This window comes from Fringilla coelebs (assembly GCF_963513975.1).
Source record: "Fringilla coelebs genome assembly, chromosome: 4".
Classification (NCBI taxonomy): domain Eukaryota; kingdom Metazoa; phylum Chordata; class Aves; order Passeriformes; family Fringillidae; genus Fringilla; species Fringilla coelebs.
Window position 1 is genome coordinate 55,114,667 of NC_140032.1, and position 19,551 is coordinate 55,134,217.

The window sequence follows — 19,551 nt, forward strand, 5'->3', positions numbered from 1 at the left end:
GGAATCCCACCTCGCAAAAAAGGACAGAGAGAATAATTCAATTTATGCAAGTTTCAAAGTGAGGAGCCTGCCAGTGGAGGAAACACCCCACACTACCTTCCACAATGAAGGAAAGAATCCAAAATACAAATCTGTCTCTCTTCTTTTGCCCATGAAACAAGCTGTCTTTTCGGAATGATGAAGTTTATTTAACTAGTAATTTACTCAAAGGCCACAAGAGAAATCTCTATTTTCTGCAAGCATGCAGACTGATAATTTTTTTTGACTTAACAGGTCTTTCTGCCTTGGACACAGGTATGCCAGACATCCTGGTGTCGGTGTGTGATGTGCACCGAAGTTGCAGGAAAAGAGAGAGTTAAGATTCCTTCTTCCTGCTAAAGGGATAGATTGAAGGTGCCACACCAACGATCCCAGCCACTATATAACCTCCAAGTCAAGTAATAAATTATTTACTACAGTTCCCTATTTGAAAGGGAGTCAATTAGTTAACATCCCATCAACTAATACTCAGCAAGGAACAATACCAAGAGAGGAACTGGTCTGAGCAGCACAGCTCTTGAAACAAAGAGTGCTTTTAAACCGGATACCTCTGTGTTCAAGCCACTAGCTTGCTTCACTGAACATCTATTCCAATGCATAAGAGGCTACATTTGCTAGCAAGACATCCTGTTGACACCTATTCAGTCCTGCCCTACTTTGGCACGACAGTCCTGGGCCTTCTGCAGGGTTCAAGCGAGTGCTCGGATCCATTCAAAGGATTACAATGCCATGTATCTGAGGGCATCAGGCAAAAGCTTTGTTTCCCAGAACAACATCAGAAGGGCAGCATCCCTCGAGGGAGGACGCTGCAAACAAAGTTACCCTGGAGACAGTCTCTGAGGAACAGTGACAATTCTCCCCAGACAAGATGATCTGTTGGATTGGTATTTTAGAGTGGAGGGATGGGGTGGTGAGTTCTCCACTCCTTGTTTGGGAAGCAGGAAGGGAAATGAAGGTGAAGGAAGGAAAAATAATGCTAGGAAATTATTCCAGGATCTTTATAATAAGAAAAGCCCATCACTCCCTTTACTATACAACAGCATCTTTTTACTGTCAGGACATAAATAGCTTTCTCAGTTTCTTGGCATGACTTTCTCTTAGACTTCACTTTCAGCCCTGCAATCCAATAAAAGCAGAGCTCAGTCAACCTTCTCTGCTCAAGAACTGAGCACCCTGCATTTATGGTCTTCATTTTGCTAGGCCTTCAGACACCTCTCTTCTTCAGACAGGGAGCCCAACCAGGAGAAAGCACCACACAAAGAACTCACCAGAGGCATCACAGCAAACTGTGTCAAAATAGATTCTTTTTTTAATATTGTCAAAGCCAGGTATTCTGCTTTATGAACAAATATTCACCCAGGCTTCCCCAGGAAAAATACCTTTCATTACTATTATTTTTCAGCTCTACTTAGCTCTTTCCCACAGCTTTAGCTGCTATTTCTATTGCTTTCTAGATAGTATAGCTATGGTTACTAACCATTTCACATGTGTATTTGGCTTCACACATAATGCTCTAGAGGTGTAAGCATTATTACTACATAACCACCAATGAAGGTATATATAAAAACTAAGGAACATTTGACAGCTCTGCAGCTACCACTTCCACAAGATAGTTTGCAGTGGGATATGGCAATCTGACTGCCAAAAAAATCCCACCAAACCTATAAATAAATAAAACAAAAATAAAAATCACACACTGCAGTGCAACATTAAAATGGACTCGGTCCCTAAAATGGTTGTGAGTCTAACTCCCAGAGAGGTTCATAACCCACAGCTCCTTCTGACTTCTGAGTTTATCCTTTTTAACTCAATGCATTTTCATGAGTGCTACAGAGACTGATCTCACCTCCTTGTATCAACTTTTCTGTGCCCTAAGCTTCTCACCATAATAGCGTTCCAGAGTGATATTGGATACACCAGCCCGCCTCAAAAGTTATTCTTGATTGCATTTTGCCAACCGGCCAACAAGGGATAATGAAATTCAACATGTAAGCACTCCCCCAAGAGCTGGAGAATTTCACATCTGTCATATATTTACTATCCAAAAAAGAAAGGCACTGTATTTGTGCAAGGGCTAGGGCTCTGAGAAACAGGGCTGTCACCAGATGTTCCACAGCTGAGAGTCTGCGTAGCCTCAAGATGTGAGGCTAATCAGTGCAGGCCCTAAATAATTAAGTTACTATGCTTTGCAAGAACTGCTGGCTGTTTAGAGGAGAAAGACCACAATTCAACATCCTAGCGAGAGAAAGGCAGAAAGAGCTCATATATTATATAGGTGAATGGGGGACAGCAGAATGCACAGGACAAAGTGGGAATCCACATCAAGCCAGACATCAAAATAGAGCGGTCCCAACTTCTGGGGCCCGCTAGGAAGACTTTGGCACCATTGCCACAAATCAGAGCAGAGAGCAAATAGTCTAAGCCATTTGGGTTTCTACTAAACAGCATTCCCAATCCTGTTTTCAATTAAGATCCTCAAGGACACTGCACAGAGACTATAGGTTCATCCATTTTGTGCCTCATCTCCTCCATCTTGCTGTCTTCCAGCTCTTTACTCTTAGTCTCCTGTGAATTCAGGTATGCAGTCTGAAACAAGGACCGTAGCTGTCAGGATGCAAGGATGTGCTTGCAGTGCCTCCCGACAACTGCTCTGTGTCTGGAGGGGTGGCAGTGCTGAAGACACACCAAAACAGCTTCTTACAAATAAGAGCTCTCAAAATTTAGGCCCAGACTTGTTTTCTTAAAAAAGGTAAGCAAGTTGGAGCTTTTTTGAAATTATTTTCTTAATGGCTGATACTGTAACACATGACTTCCAAGCACTTTCACGACCAGGGCTCACAAACGCTAAGGTGTCTGCTGGTGATAGGAATTCATTATGTATTTGGCATTTGGCCATGAGGCCATTTTTCCCCCCCCCAAATCAAATTAAGGAAAACAACTAAACATTATTAGATTTTTTAGTCCACAGAATTCCCCCAGAGCAATATCTAATGGTAAGATTTTTAATTGCACATGCCTATAAGATTACAAATTGTGATGACAGGTTGGATTTCAAGTCACAACAAAGACAGGAACGCGTGTCAAATGTTCCTAGCGTTACTCCAAGTTTACAAAGACCAGCTCACTATGGGTCTATTTATATATACACTATGAAAATTACATTTAAAGGACATATACATCCTCATATGTACATAAACACACAGAAAAATAAAATCAAGTGATCTGGATTTTCCTACAACACTTACAAGTAAGCATTCTTCCTTGAAAACATACTACCAATTACAAGTACATAGAACTGAGCAGCAGTGCTGGCAAAATACAGTTTGAGGTGATAAACAGGACTTGGCCATGAGTCTGTCTTTCAGAGTGGAGGAATAAAGGGTATTCCTGTTCCCAGGAACACCTGCCAGCCCAGTGCTGACTGCCCTGCCTCAGCAGAGGAGGGAACACATTAGAGGGAGGAAGAAGATGCCTCTGGAGAAACACACAGCGAGCAGCACTTGGCAGGGTTAGTACCAGCCCCTGGCTTTGTTGAGTACCACCATGGTTTTCCCTGCCTGCAGAAACACTGCCACATGGATTTGCTCATCCACACCCTGGGCTGGAAGGGCGCTGAGCTCCCAGCTCTGCTCCAACCTGACAAAAATAGTACAGCCAGCCACACTGCCTTGCTCATAAGCCAACAGGCACATCTCCCCACCACTGCAGAGAGAAGTGCTGCACGAGACTGACATACCAAAGCCAGTTTCCTTTTTGTCATCTACTCCCCTGATACTAAATCAGCCCTTACTGCAGCCTCCAGCATTTCAGTAATAGAAACAAGACGCTGTGAATTAAAAGTTGGAGACAGATCTTCAGCAACAAGAGCTGCAGAGGAGAAAACAACCCTAAAATTCTCATTTAAATCAGCAGCACTGATGGACTTCTGATTGTTCCTAGAAAAGCATGAAGGAGATCAGCCTACCAAGAGAATAAGGACCAAGCACAATGCTGTCACTCTCAGGTTCAGGGGAGCAGCCCACAATCTAGTGAACTCACTGCAAGACTAAGGTTTGAGAGATTAGCCCAGGGTGCCTTCTCCTCCCTGTTACACTCCAGCCTTCCCCAAAGTAACCCTTTGGGCTGAGCAAGCCAGATTCAGAGTGCACTTACATGGAATCACCAACTTGCCATGGGATTTGGACCAGACCCCAAAAACATTTAGGGCATGGGTTGGACTTTAGGACACGAGTTGGACTCAATGATCTTTAAAGTCTCTTCCGACCCATTGATTCTGTGATTAAATCAGCTTGGCCTTAAAATGCTATATTTATTTATGGCTCCACATTCTGGAGTCTTAAGAACAGGTGACAATTTGACTGAGCTTCTAAAATCCATCAGGTATCTCAGTTTCCATAGATTATGGTAAAGGAGGGAGTGACAGTAACAAAATTACACATTCCTATCCTTACCCCTTCCTCTGCCTATTCTAATGCACAGACTGCCTTTTTTAGCACCTGTGAGTCTTACAGGAAACCAGCTTACACCTCAGGATGTGTAACAAGGCACCCACCACCACCAAGCGCTGCAGAAAGCAGCCCAACACAGCAAAGCACAAGGGAATATACAGAAGTTTATCCTGCTGTGATTATAATTCCTTGAGTTTATGGGATGCATTCAGTACTGCTCTGTAACTAAAAACCCACCAGCCCAGGCCCACGCTTGCTACAATGGGCAGACTGCAGCACCCGTGTGGTGTTGGCTAAAAAACCATTGCACATCCCACAGCTTGGAGCAGAACCATGACAGAACAGGGATCATCCTGCCAGGCCCTGGGAGGAATATTCCAGGGAGGCTGCCCAGCACAAAACTGTTTGATGAAATCGGGGAAATTCCAAGTGAGGAAAATCTACTGAAGTCTCTGACATGGTTTTAATTTTTCCCACACCACAGCATCTTTCCCAGATGAGCTGCTCATTGAACAGCAGGAAATGTCCTCCCAATTCAAAAAAAAACCACATCATCAAACATATCCAGTGCAAAAAAATCATGATCAATAAAGGAAACAACTGAACAACAGTAAATATGCCATGGGGTAATAAACATCAGATGGCTCTAAGATTCATTTAACATGGTGGAGTTGATAAAATGGATGTTAGAGATATCTTCTGGGGAATCAGCAGTTTCATTTGCAATAAAGAGCTGCTTCTTGCTGTTTTTATCTGGGCAAAGGGTGCTCTCCCTAACAGGAAAAGAGCAGGCATGCCCAGAACTCACGGGAGCAGGTTAGCAGCAGCTGAGGAGGAGGCGCAAGAAATGCAGGTGGCCATAATTCATTCACTCACTGTCATTCTTTTCTCATTTTAGCTTGGAGTACTTCAACATGCCCAGCTTCAATGTATGAGAGAACTAGGGCCAGAAAACTCTGAGAAGTATTGTTTTCCTATCCAACTCCAATGGCTTAAGCTTAGCTGACATGATTAGAAAAAGAAAGGAGAAGTAACAACCCATTTGTGGGCAATCCCACAAATTTTCACATCCAGAAAAGAGGTGTCCCAGCTGCATGGAAAGGATGGGCACAGCAAGCTTTTGCACTTACAAAACCTGGCCATGGTTTTCACCTGCCCTGCTGGAAAGAATGTCTCTGCCCTAGCACTACACAGCTGCTCTGTCTGTAAAGATGTCCTTTGGTCCTGCACTTCTCCATTCACTGTCTCACCCACCAAACCCCTTTAACCAGCCCACAATGTCATGATCTCTCCAACCCCTGGCAGCTTCCTGTCCTTTTCACAAAAATGAGCATTATCTGGAAGCTTAGCCTTAACAAAGTAGACAGGAATCAGCAATTGGCCAAAGGAAGGTGACAATGCAATAGGTGAAAACAAATAGGCAATGAGCAGGCAGTTATCTCCCCTCTTCATGAGGATAAGGAGAGGGAAGCTGCTCACTTCTGCTGCTCCTTCTTTACTGCACCAGCCTCATTCGACCTCAGCTTGTCCCAAAAACCAGTCCTTTTGGAGTATCTTGCATGCCCAGGAACACCCAGGACAAAGTGAATTCTCATGTGTAGAAAGCTGCAGATGTGAAAATATTCCTGGTGCTCCGTGGCACCTCTGGGTATTGGCTAAGGGATGCCTGTACCCATATTAGTCAGCTCTGAGACACCACATTTTTCAGTCTTGGTTCCTCAAGGACTATTAACTCCAAAAGGAGACTATTAACTCCAAAAGGATGTATAGAGAGATCATTCTCATAAATAATTGGAAAAGTCAGGCAAGCTTTTTTGCTTGGTTGTTTGTTTGGGTTTTTTTTATTTTGGTTTGGTTTTTTGGTTGGTTTGTTTTTTTCAAGCACTTACATCTAATGCCAAACCACAGTAATTGCATCACTTACATGGAAAACCTCTGTGGTTTTTCAGTGGGATGCTAATCTTAATACCCATAAGATATCCATCAGTAGTGAAACAGCTTTGGCCCCATCAATATCCTGATGAGTTGTAAGTTGCTGAGAATGTAAGTAAAACTTATTTAGAGAGTAACTGCCTTGAAAGTGCCCACTTTTAATAGCAATCCCATACTTATTCTGTGTTTAGCTATGACAAGGACTAGTGAGAAATAGGGCTATCTAACAGTACTTGCTAGCCAGGAACTACTACAAAATAGACAGACCTGGATCAGCATGGTTGGATAATTTCACAATCCTCCTGAATTTGAGGAGCAAGCCAGGCAATACCCCAGAGATCCTGTCATTTCAAGCACATGGCTTCTCTTAATTCTTTCAAAACAATTCATTGGGAAGAAGGTTTTAGCCTGGTAACCTTTAAGCCCCCTTAACTGCATGAGCTTTGACTTTTCAATTTAAAAAAAAAGAATGCTAAAGGTTTGTAGAAAGACGAAGGAAAATGAAAATTAAGAAAGACTTTTATGGCATTTGTGGCCTTTTTGTTTTTCCTCTCCAGTACCTCCCAAGCTGTTTTCAGGTTGGCTTATTTTTTCCCCAACACATCAGCATGATCCCTTTCTAATGCTCCTCCAAACTGCTGCCACCAAACCACCTTGTCTATTTGCTCAGCACTTGCTCAAAATGACCAAAACCCAAATGCACCAGACATTACATTGGTATAGCCTGAACTGGGAGAAGATTGGAAGGCTCAAGAGACTGGTTGCAAGCTAAGGTTTCCAGATCAAATCAAGACTAGGTCAGAAACAAAGAAACCTAATCATTCTGCATAGCAACTGCCTGGCAGCTGATACAGAATGAATACTTAGAGTTAGGTCAGCTTTTTTAGACAGCAGATGTCTGCACCATGACACCTATTCATTACCTAGGGTTATTAACTACACAAATATAATTTTTCTGGATTTAACAAAACTCCTTATTGCATAAAGCCATTTACACCTCTTTGTGAGAAGCTCAGCGTTGCACTTCTCAGTTCTGTTTTTTAAAAACTGGCTTTTCTTAAAGAAGTTCACTAATAAAAACATTTTTACAATCACAGTAAAATATAATAGGAATTAAATTATGGTGCAATAATTCACACTTGACTGCGCAGAGGCCATTTGGCCTTCATCTTTGTGTCTGAATGTGCTGGGTGGGAATTACTGCACTGTAATTCACATGCTGTCACATCTTATGGCTTGGCTAACACTTGAAAAAATCAGAGCTCAGAGTTGGTCACTGGAGAACAGAAATCAGTCTTGTCAGGAAATTGTTACAAATGACAGAAGCATCAGATATTTCAAGCCTGAAAGGTAACACAGCTTACCCCCTCCTGCTGCTGCGAGAGCAAGCACATTTTCCGTTGCTGCAGTTCAGAAAGAAACCCAGCTGCCATACACCATACGTGTTAAAAACCATCAAACATTTAGGATGGGAAAGGACTCAAGATCATCCAGTTCCAACCCCCTGCCATGGGCAGGGACACCTCCCACTAGACCAGGTTGTTCAGAGTCCCACCCAACCTGGTTCTGAATACTCCCGAGGATGGGATGTACAGCTTCTCTGGGCAACCTGTTCCAGAGCCTCACCAGCCTCACAGTGGAACTGTTTGGCTTTGTGGAACATCACAACCTCCCTGTGGCCCCTTCTCTCGGGCTTGTTCAGATCCCTCTGGATGGCATTCCATCCTTCAGGCATGTCAATGCATCACACAGCTCGGTGCCAACAAAAAACCTGCTGAGGATGCAGCGAGTTGATCCCTTTGTCCGTGCCACTGATGAAGACATTGAATAGCCCTAGCCCTGATATGGAGAGGAAAAGGTCTTGTTTCCTCCCTGTAGAGGGAAGATTCTTTGAGCAGACACTTGCCAAAAACTGAAGAAAACCCCCCACATTATGAGAAAACCTGCCTAAAATCTCCCTCCTTATTTAGTGTGAAATTTAGAGATGAAAGAAGTGGGTCTGCACACCGACCTCGGCACTGCGTAATGGCTTAAACAAGAATTGAATAGTGGATAGTCTCAAAAAGGTTGAATTTCACCCTCTATCAGTTTATAGATTGATCTGTCATCAGATGGGGAACTTAATACTCCCAATTTTAGTGTAATGCTGCTAATGAAAGCACTGTAGTTTACACAGAGAACAGCCACCCCCTTTTATCAGGAAAAGCCTTCCTCGATCACTTGTTCCACTATGGAAAAGGTGGCACGGCTGCAGGTAATACAAATTGCCAAGAATAGCAAACATTATAAATATTTCAAGGATGATTAATCTTTAAAACACTGAAGTTAGGCAGAAGCCTGGAAGTCAACTTGGCTATTTCACAACTAATAAAACATGTATCTTGTATTTCATTGTGACTGTATAAAGAGTATCGTAGTAAAAGGCAATTATCCACCATTCGCTAGCTAACATAACACTTGTACAAGTATAAAAGCAACACAGTATGTATTTTAAGCAGTGACAGTATTTTCACCGTATTAAAATAGTAGCGAGGCAAATGTTCAGCTCACATTAAACAGCACTCTGTCACCAAAGACCAGCCTGCTAGCATCATATATTCCCCCAAGATAGATAATGCAGCTTGCTTTAACAGAATCATTGTCACCAGGCAACTACCAGTGCTGTTCAGTAATAAATATTTCCACTGTTCCCACAGAAACTGGCTCGGCATCTGGACCTGCTAATGCCTGGAGAGATCAGCCTGACCTTGGAGTGCCATCTTTTCACAAGGATGCAGCCCTCGCCACGGCTGTCTCCCAGAAGCATTGCAGAGATGGAGCAGAAGCTCAGAGGGCAGGAACAGGACAGCAGACAAGACTCTCTTCCTTGCAGCTGCAATGACTTGAAAGGACTTCAAATTTCATTTCCTACTCCGCGAACGATAAATGAGCTCAGCCCCATCTCAAACTAATTCTCATATGGAGAGGCAAAATGGCATCTGTCCCTAAATGCAGGAAGGTCACTTCACAGCTACGCCGCAAGACTGCATAAATGAATTCTTGGAGGCAACCAGGTCTTTTTAAGTTTAGAACTGGGCCAGCAGCATCTGCAGTCCTGCCAGTTTGGTGCTGTCAAGTATCAGTATTAGGCCTGAAGCTTCGCAACAATACCAGGCTCCAGGACTTGACAGGCTTCGTCTGAACTACAACCTATTTTAGCTTAAACTTAGCTCTAATCTCCAAAGTTATTTGAGAAACTTTGCTGCACTTGCAACTTCCCCTGGGATCAGATAACTTTTGTCTAGTCTGTCCTAGCTGCAATGTCACATTGTCCTGGTTTTGGCTGGGATAGAATTCATTTTTTTCTTAGTAGTTGGTACAGTGCTGTGTTTTGGGTTCAGCACAAAAATACAGAATCACATTCGTATACGAGACTGGAGGGAAGTAGGCAAGCATCCGTGTGGTGCTTAGTTGCTAGCTAGGCTTAAACCATGACACAGATACCTACTGTTTGTCCTGCTCAGCCAGGTTTTGGTTACATTATTTAATTTGTTGTGACTTCAGTTTTGCTTAGTTTTGGCCAAGTGTGTGGTTCTAACCCAAAAATCACATTGTATATCAAGGAAAATATTAAGGAATTTAAGCAATCACAGCAATGACTAACCAACCCCATGGATCATCAGGAGAGAACAGTGTGCAACCCATTAATAAATACAGGGTTAAAATATATACAAAACAATCCCAAGCAGCTGCAAGACAGGAGGAACCAAACCCCAGAACTCAGCCCAAGCAGGATCCAGGATGCTGACAGCTCACTCTCATGTCACAAGCACAAGGCAAGTGCTTAGCAGCAGAAGAAACAGGCAGATTGTTACAAATGCAATAAAATCAACAGGTATCAACTATCTTCAACAGAAACTGGGCAATTTGGATTATTACTTAATTGGAAAAAGAAGTGGTTGCCCATTTTTGAATTATTAAAAGAAGCAAAGTAACAACAATTAAGTCATTCTTTGTTGCCCATCATATAATTAGACATGCAGTACAATCCTTAAAAAGTAATTGGCAAATAAATAATAATAATTCAATCTGAAAGGGTTATAAAGATCTTTCCATACAACAGGCCTTCAGTTCTCTTCCAGAGCCTAAAATAAGTTACTTGTTACTTTGGAGATGTGCAAAATTTCACCCCACAGCAATCACTGTGCTATCCTTCCTATCCTGCTCCTAACAGCATGAAGCTCTGAATCCCTTTATTTCTATTATTATTTTTGTCCAGCAGTCTGGAAGTCTTAAATCTCAGCTCTGAGCCACACACGAGCACGACAGCAATGTGACAGAGCAGGTGTACATCTCTCCAGGCTTGCAAACTGAGCTGCTGCCTGTCATGTCCATCTCATTTCAAGTGAACTTTTGACAGCGTTCATTTCTGGGTGAAGAGAAATCTGCTCTCTTTGGGGTCAAGGGGAGGAAGGCTGAGGAAGAGAACAGCTGCTCATTCCAGAAAATGCCTCTTGGAAAACCACCTGCCACAGGGAAAGAGGATCCGTTTGCTCAGGTGTACGTGGGGGGAAACACAAACCAAGGAGCACTTTCCCAGGGTCCAGACCTTCAGATACTTTGGGAAAAGCTTCCACAGAGGGGCAAAAAGAAGGCAGGGGTGCAAAAGTCCTGTCCCCTCAGCAGAGCCCTTGCAAAGGATGAAAAAGGCTTTGCTTTTATTGTTATTGCTGATGGCTTTATTTTATTCCTTGGTATTATTTCAGTCTATGTTGTGTAATTCTCTGATTTTGTATAACAGGTTTAGTTTTAGGCAACAAATGGATTTACAGGCTTTGCTGTGGCTTAGGAGTGGGGAGAGCTTTTGGGGGGGGCTTCTACACTGCTCCAGGTTGTGGCATAAGTTGTAAGCTATTTCCCATTCAAGTCAAGGGTAACAGTAAAGAAAGAAGCCACTACACAAATCTCTCATTATCTTAAGTATTTCACATGGTTCAGTTTTTTGGTGAGCTATGATTCCAAGCAGTCTGATCAAAACTAGACAGTGCTGTGCCTGTGCATTTTGGATACAGCAGATTAACATCATCACTGAGGAAATGCAAGGACTCATGACCTTTTCCCCTTGTATGATTTCTACAGCTTATCAACAAGATGACATTGTACCAGGGCACTATTCTGGAAGATTACTTCTCATCTTGCAGATCACTGAAGTATACACCCTTTGACTCCATACCTGTCATCACAGCCCAAGACACACAATCTACTCCAAGAAATGATACAGCTAAGGCAAAAAAAATAAAACAAAAAGAAAACAACCAAGTCCCCTCAAAAAAAAAAACCCCAAAACATCAAAACACCACCACCACCTCTCCAATTTATGAGATCACTGGTCTAAGAAATCTGGCTATAATGCTGTAATGCAGCTACCATTATGGATGAAGAGGCTGCGTCAGGGAACTCAAAAAGGGAATGAGATGTAGCAAGGTCAATCTGAAAAAGTGTTTCATATCATCTCCAGCAATCACTACAGTACAGGAGTCACTCCAGATCATGAAAGAGGAACTCAGATGCTTGATTCCCATTAAGCATGAATTCTGAATGCTTTTTGCATCCTGGCCTCTCAGAGATCAGAACAGGGAAAGCCAAATGAAGTTCTTTGACTCAGACCAAGGGTGCTCTCCCTCCCTTGTTCAAACACTTCCACTAGCAGCTGATCAGATAATGTGGGTGTGGGGTAGATGGGTGATGGTCAAATTTACCACCACAGCAAACACCCTGTACATTTAGTCTGGAGAGGAGCATGAAGGGTAGAAATCTTTCCAGACGTAGTTCCTGCACCTCTGGCATTTGCTCATCTGTAGTATAATATGACTCCTAGGATAGGTGTGACATTTTCATTTACTGGGGCTATCAGGCAGAACTTTCCTGCTAGAGTGGCACTGAGAATCTTAAACAAAATTGCCAGAGGCATATTTAAACTAATAATTGCTTTCACTGTTAATACTACTTAATTACAAAAACTTACAAAACATTTAGCATTTAACTTTCCAGGAGAGGACTGGAGAGCACCTTTCTGACGGCTCTTCCATTCCACCCTAATTGGTCAACTCAGTTTAAACACTCTATTCTAATTTTCAAGTCAGTGAGGAGGAGTCTTGCTTAAAGAACAATATAGTTCTTTAGTACAGATAGCCTTTGTCCCCAAAGGTTATGTAAGGTTGTGTTCTATAGACATGTTCATCCAATCATATTTTCTCATTTTTTTCATCACCTTCTTTCCTGTAAAATTTTCCTCCAGCGTTTTAGCACATACACAAAGGATCAGTTGGTAAAGCTCAAAAAGCCTGATGAATATTTTAAAAGCAGAGGCCCACAGCTTATATACAGGAGTCATGTCACTTACAGACATGCTTCCACTGGCCTTTAATTAAAATGAGATCCTTGGTAGAGTTCACCTTCCATTTAAGCATCAGAAAAATCAGGCAGACAGATTTTCCAAAGTTCTGCCCTGAGCATTTAGTAACCATCACTGCTAATAGGAGCTCCTCAAGCCTTCAGCACTTGTGAAACCTGCCAGCTTACTTCTAGAGCATACACTTGGGTTTCTCGTATCAAAAAAACCCATCAGGCCTCAAAATCTTATTTCAAAGAATTACATGTGTCACATTTCACTTAAGAGTTTCCTGGCTAATAAAAGAGATCAAATTTGTCTGCTACAGCTCTGTGCTAGATTTGCATGGCCAGGTTTGGGGAGGGAGGGGCTGCTTACAGGGGTGGCTTCTGTCAGAAGCTGCTTGCAGCTTTCCCTGTGTGTGACAGTGCCAATGCCAGCTGGCTCCAGGACAGACCCATCACTGGCCAAGGCTGAGTCCATCAGGGACTGTGGTAGAGCCTCTGGAACAACACATCCATAAAAGGGGACAAAGCTGCTGCTTTGTAAGAGAAACAGCTCTGGAGACAGGGTCAGTGGAGGAAGAGGGGCAGGAGGTGCTCCACATGCCAGAGCTGGGATTTCCCTGCAGCCCTTGGAGGTGAAGCAGCTGTGCCCCTGCAGCCTTGCTGTGGCTCTGTGCAGAGAGAAGCCCACACTGGAGCAGGTTTGCTGGCAGGACGAGTGACCCCACGGGAGGAACCCACCCTGGAGCAGGGGAAGAATGTGGGGGCTCCTCCCTCTGAGGAGGAAGGAGCAATAGAAACAAGATGTGATGAATTGAACACAACTCCCATTCCCTGTGCCCCTGTACTGCTGCAGGGCAGGAGGCAGAGACAACTGGGAGCAAGCCCACTTCAGGGAGAAAGGAGGTGTGGGGGCAGGGACAGTGTTTTTACAATTTGCCTTTATTTCTCATTACTCTACTCTGATCTGTTTGGTAATAAATCCATTCTTCCCCCAAGAAAAGGGAAGAAAAAGTCTGTCTAATGTAGCAGCTAAACTCAGAAAAAGAAGCCTTTATGTGTCACCAGAGTTCTTTGTTTCAGTAGTTAAGTCATAATGTAACTTGGGAATCTCAAAGACATGAGGTGCAAGCAGGGAGAGAAATCAACATCCTGTAAAAAAAACCCACACCATTAGGAAAAGAGACGAAATCCTTGCTATTTTCTCATCTCTTCCCTTCCCACAGGCACATTTACACCACCTCTCACTCACCATGGGCCAACGGTGTTAAGAGCATTGTGAAGAACAGCAGCTGTGATGACCACATGACTGTGAAGGAGAGCTTGAAAGTATCCCAGCAAACAGGGGTTCAAATAAAAAGGTGAGCGTCCTTCTGCACTTGCTTCCAACACTTCAACTGTTGTTGGCCTTCAATTCACATCCAAAAAGGGGAAAAAAACCCAATCAAAAATAATAATAATAAAAAAAAAAATCCCACAGCCAGTATCCAGAGTCTGAGACCTACAAATGAGAAAAGGAAAAAAAAAACCTGCAGTTAGTAAAACAGTAAGATAGATGTTTTCAATCAAGTCTTGCTGCATTTCTTTGCTGCCAGCAGCTGTAAAGGCAAATGTGTCTTCCCCACTCCCTGGCCCTTCGGATACATGCACATTCCTACATAAAACAGGAATTAAAACTTATGCCTGTGCAGAGAACCAGTTGGTGGGAAACCAGTGCTCTGCCTCCTCTCTCAAAAGAGGGCCCCAGACAGCAGTTTGGAACAAAAAAAGCTGAGACTTTTCCCTCCCTTTTGCATTTCTGCCGTGCCTCCGACATGGATGCTGACGGTAAGACAGCAGGCCAGGCAGTGGGATTAGTAACACAGCTTGGGAGTATTTCCACCGATGGCATGCCAGAAAGCCTCTCTTTGTTTGAGGCAACCTGTATGGCTTTTCATCACTGCATCTGGACCAGGCTTTGAACCCAGGCAGAGCCCAAAGTCACCCTTACCCCACAACCAGCTACTTTCTACTCGCTGCTCTGCAGTTATTTATTGAGGAATTGAAAATTTATTGAGGAATTTATTGAGGAATTGAAAATAATGGTCCCGTCCATCCCACGCGCTCGCAGCAAAGCGCGGGGAAATCCGAACCCGCGCTTGAATAGAAACATTCGCTCGTTTAAGCGGAGAACGTATTCCAGCTTTCCATCATTTTAATCTCTCCAGAAGGGGCTACATGGCCACGGTGACTCAAACTTGGCAGGAAAAAAACAACTACACAGAGTTAAACTGCGGCAGCAGTTTGAAACTCAGCTCCCCACTGACTTTGAAATGATGAGGAAATATGAGGAATTGAAAAGTACTTTACATATCTGTTTTGAACTCCTTAGACTCTGCAGTCTTCACAGTACTGGTCTAATTAAAAATCTCTCCAAAAATCTCTGATCAACAGAAGTTATTCTTCTCTGAGCACAGAAGCTGTTTTTGCCAACTTTTGTTCTTACCCAAAACCAAGTCTGAGCCAAAAAGCTGTATGAAAAAACTGCACTGCATGCCATTGTGATGTGGGTATATTTCTGAAAGTCTGGCATGACAAAGTGGCCTTTGTTTTGCTTCCTATCTTTACTGATCAACTAAATAAAACCCCATATTGTTCAGAACCAAAGTCTATAAAGAAGCTGCATTTTTTTTTAATAAATATATCTTGCACTGCCAAGATTTTATTTTCTCACTTGATTCTCCTCCCCAGTCTGTCCCTGCAATTTGTTCACTCAAATGTAGCATTTAGTTTCCATAGTTTTTTTCTCATCTCTGTATGTGGGGTTACTAAAAATCCAAGGTCAATCTGAAGTCAAGTGGCTTCTTTTTTGACATCCTTGAAATTAAAACTTTGCTCAAGCTGCGACTAATCAGAATGGTCATTGATAATATTAAAAATCTGCTTTTCAAATAGGGAAGAGCCTCATGAATATTTTAAATTGTACATTCTAAACAGTGATCAAGTTTTCCATTTATATTTTAGTAGGCTACCAGTACACATCAAACTACAGCGCTGCCATTATTTATGCATGCTTTTTCTCTAGCATCCTCTGTAAAGTTTTAAAAGTGAGAAGCTTTTTGTGCTACAAAATTTGAAAAGGCATACAGAGATGGGTGAAAGCTATCCAAGCACAGGTACGCTTCCCTGAAGCAAAAGCTCAGTCAGGCAGTGAAGGAGCAAAGGTTTGTTTTCAATTTTTATTTGTTTAAACTGAATCAGTTCTGAATAATCTAAGCCTGTTAGAAAGAGATAACATTATGGTGCAGTAAAAGGGTTTTGGGTATAACTGAAGAAGCCCCAAATTAATGAGGCTCTCTATCCCAGAGAAGGGATAATTGTCAGCAAAATACTTACACAGAGCCCTTTAAATTTTTTTATCCGTCTATACATTCCTGCATGATAGGATTCGAGGATTTTTTTTTCCCTATCATCTCACGGGCTGAGGCGGAATGAGCAAAGCACTCGCACACCCTCTGCAAAGTCCAAACACTAATTTTTGAGAACTAATGTCTTGGAACCACCAGAGCCACAAATAAACATTTTATCCTCCCGGAAAGTACATTATTGAGTCACAAAGCTCCCGTGCAAAAGAGACAACTAGCTCATCATTATGCACCATTTACTCCAGTTGTAAATCTGACCAAATACTCTCTGTCCTACCATACTTCCTGCCAGAGAAGAACACACCAGAGATGTGACCTGTCAGGTGGTGTCTGCACAGCCTGGCTAGCACCACCTTGCCCTTAAACTTGCTTCTGCAAAGCCTTCAACTCAAGCTCACACACAAATATTACCAAATACACAATGTGTCTGGAGACATGCCAGCTGTGTTTAACAACACAGGGCACCACTAGATTAACCAAGTACATTGGAACGCTGCAGAATTCTGGGTGGGTTTGTATTTCATGTAATCAAATAATCACAGTGTGTTTGAGAACTGGGTATCTGCAGGGAAACAGCTACAAAGGAAATGCGTGGAAAAAGACTTTTTCTTAATGGTCACTCAACTCCCACAAGCAGCACAAAGAGGCCTGCAAAACAAAATTCACTTCATCGTTGGATGACCTCCAGGTAAAATACAGCCAAGGAGAGAAACTAGAGAAAACAGTTCACTATCTGTGAACTGTAATGCAGAGTGTTACATTTATTGATGCAAGAAAGGGATACACCATCACAGTGAAAAATTTAAGGGCTTGACTTAAGGGGTTTGGACTTAAACCTCAAAGATGATGCAGCCTGCATTGATTTAAGAGAAAGTTCTGCTGCTCACTGACCTTTATGCACAAAGGGCTGCCCCTGACACCTTCACAGTCTGATCTGCTGCATCACCCAAACCAGAACTGCATGCTGGCAGTTCCCAAAAATCCAGCTCAAAGTGCTACTGACAGAATAGGAGAAAGCTAAATAAAGGAAACTAAGGCCTCATAGAGAGGAGATGAGCAGTGAAGTATTCATCAAGGCGTTGCTCATAAAAGAGCATTATAGATACACTGACAATCTCAACATCTACCCAAGTCTGTTCTTCAGCAGTTGATGTCAAGCAGCACATGGAGCATTTTCTGAGCTCATCTGTCGACAGTCTACAGGGAGGGTGAAAAAGAAAAGCAAACCAGTTCATGTGGTGAGTGAACACATAGGCTGAATTCAAGGCAGAATTCAGAGCAGCGCAAGCCCAACCTGTCAGAACTCCATTTAATGAACGCCTTCTTCCAAACACGAGCATTTGCACCTGCAGAAAGCTGCTCCCTACCCTTCTACACGGCAAAAGCTGCTCCAGGTATCCAGCATTTTCTAGGCAGCCAGGGGAGGGGAGAGAGTCTCTTACAAAGGGGCCCATTACCAAAAGCCAGATAAGAATGCTGGAGTTTTCTTATCCAGTTTTGCTTGCAGCAATTTCCTCCCCACCCCTGAAAATGTGCAGAGCAAAAACTAACTTAAACAAATCAAGGATACAAGGATTGCTTTGTACTTCTGTATAGAATAGATTCCAGCACTTATTCTCTTCCTCTAGCAAAAGTCACCTACTAAGTAGGAAATAAGTGTGATATTTCAAACAAATATCATTTAAATTCACTATTTACGAGAGGAAAATTTTGGAAGTAATTAAACTCCTTGAAGATGATGGTCCAAGCTGGAACCATGGGTGTAATTCCCCATTCTCAGCATCTGCCACTTGAGATTATTTCAGGCAACATATTCAGAATTTTGTTAAGAGAGGGAAGAGAAATAACCCAGCAAGAAAAAAATAAAACATGCAATATCTGCAAAATTAAATTAACTGCAATTTAATGTTAGAAAATTTCCATAAGTAAGAGAATGAGCTGCATCTTGACTCCCATTATGAATAGCTAAACAAAAAAAATTCCCCACTACATTTGGCCATAAGTTGTTTGCAAAACACTTTGCTTTGTTTATTTTTTGTAACATTGCTAGAAAGGTTCTGCTCCTCCAGTCTCTTTCCATCTTTATCCTGTTTAAATTCATTTCCAATTCATTTTTTTCATTTCAGGTACACAGGATGTGGCTCCTTGGTCACTTGGTGGTGGCAGCAACACAGCCTGCCCTGTAAAAGGTCACAGAGACATTCCCAGCTGTGTAACACAGGGGGAGCAGGGCAGGAGCAAGCTGCACTCCTGGCATTTCCACATGCACTTTCACTCATAGCCACCCACTGAAGCTACTGCTACATGGTCATGGATGGACAGATTTTTATGTGCGCATTTTTAAGAAGTCAGGAACACCTTTCAGAGACAAACTGAATTGTCTGTAAACTTTTATGTGTCTGCATTCAGCCCAGGAGAATGTTCATCCTATACCACAAATAATTATGAAGTCAGAGTTCTCACTGAGTTCAGGAAAAACCACTTTTGTTTCTCAAAATAATGAGAGTTGTCCACAGCTTTTAGCCCTTCATCTTTGACATTTGCCAGATGTGAGGAAGCACTGTGAGAGAGCCAGGGAGCCTTCCTAGGGTGACAGGACACACCAGCTTGTGGTTCAAAACTGCTCACAGCTACATGTCCTCTTTCTGTCCTGCAGACTCTGCCTCTGCTCTCACACCTCTGCTGAGGTTGTAGACCCCGAAGGAAATGACCCAAGCCTCTCACCCAGCATGTGCAAAATGACACGGTACTTCCAAGTCACTTCTTCCAAGAAAGATTTAAAATGAGCACTTGCACCTCTATTGCACTGAATTGCCGTTCTTGTAACATTAATATTCATTTTATCCATACTGTTTTGATAACCCAAAACCATTCTGCTTGTTATTTCCTCCCTTTTACCTGACATAGCACTCTGGAAAGTAATTTTAAAAACCTTAAAAACACACAACAATGACAACAAGGTCTAAAAAGTTTGTGTTTATCCTGGATTCTCGGGTATCACCGCAGTGCCACTTAGACTTCCCTGAGGAGAGAGGCCAGGGCAGCAAGGAGCCACTCTCAGCTCAAACCAGGCTCATCAACCACCTGTTTGGGCTAGAATTCAAAGTGACAAAGAGCTCTTTAGATGTTCTGCGGGATTTGCTGCAGAATAACTCTCAAGTGTTAACTGAGTTAATTCATTTCAGATTAATCAAGCCTTTGATGAAAGCACACCCAAATACAGAGCAGCTGAATATAGTAGTTCTTGGGGTTTTTTTCCTGTGTAGGTGAAATAGAGGCTTTTGTGCTGTTTCAGAGGTCAAAAGGGGAACTTGAGCTATCAGCTGCTTTTCAGTTTTCCCATTCAATCCAGA

The 19,551-nt window shown here is 42.6% G+C and overlaps 1 protein-coding gene across 12 annotated transcripts in view; it reads right to left on the reverse strand.

The window, feature by feature from the left end:
- ADGRL3 (adhesion G protein-coupled receptor L3) overlaps window positions 1–14,420 on the reverse strand; it is a gene marked incomplete at its 3' end in the record, with an annotated part of 313,409 nt that extends 298,989 nt beyond the window's left edge. For all 12 annotated transcript variants that reach the window (XM_084204550.1, XM_084204553.1, XM_084204547.1 and 9 more), the window contains exon 1: window positions 14,047–14,420. In XM_084204550.1, the coding sequence (XP_084060676.1) occupies window positions 14,047–14,101 (55 nt within the window). In that variant the 5' untranslated portion in view covers window positions 14,102–14,420. The remainder of the gene's footprint in view (window positions 1–14,046) is intronic.
- Window positions 14,421–19,551: the final 5,131 nt, after the last annotated feature.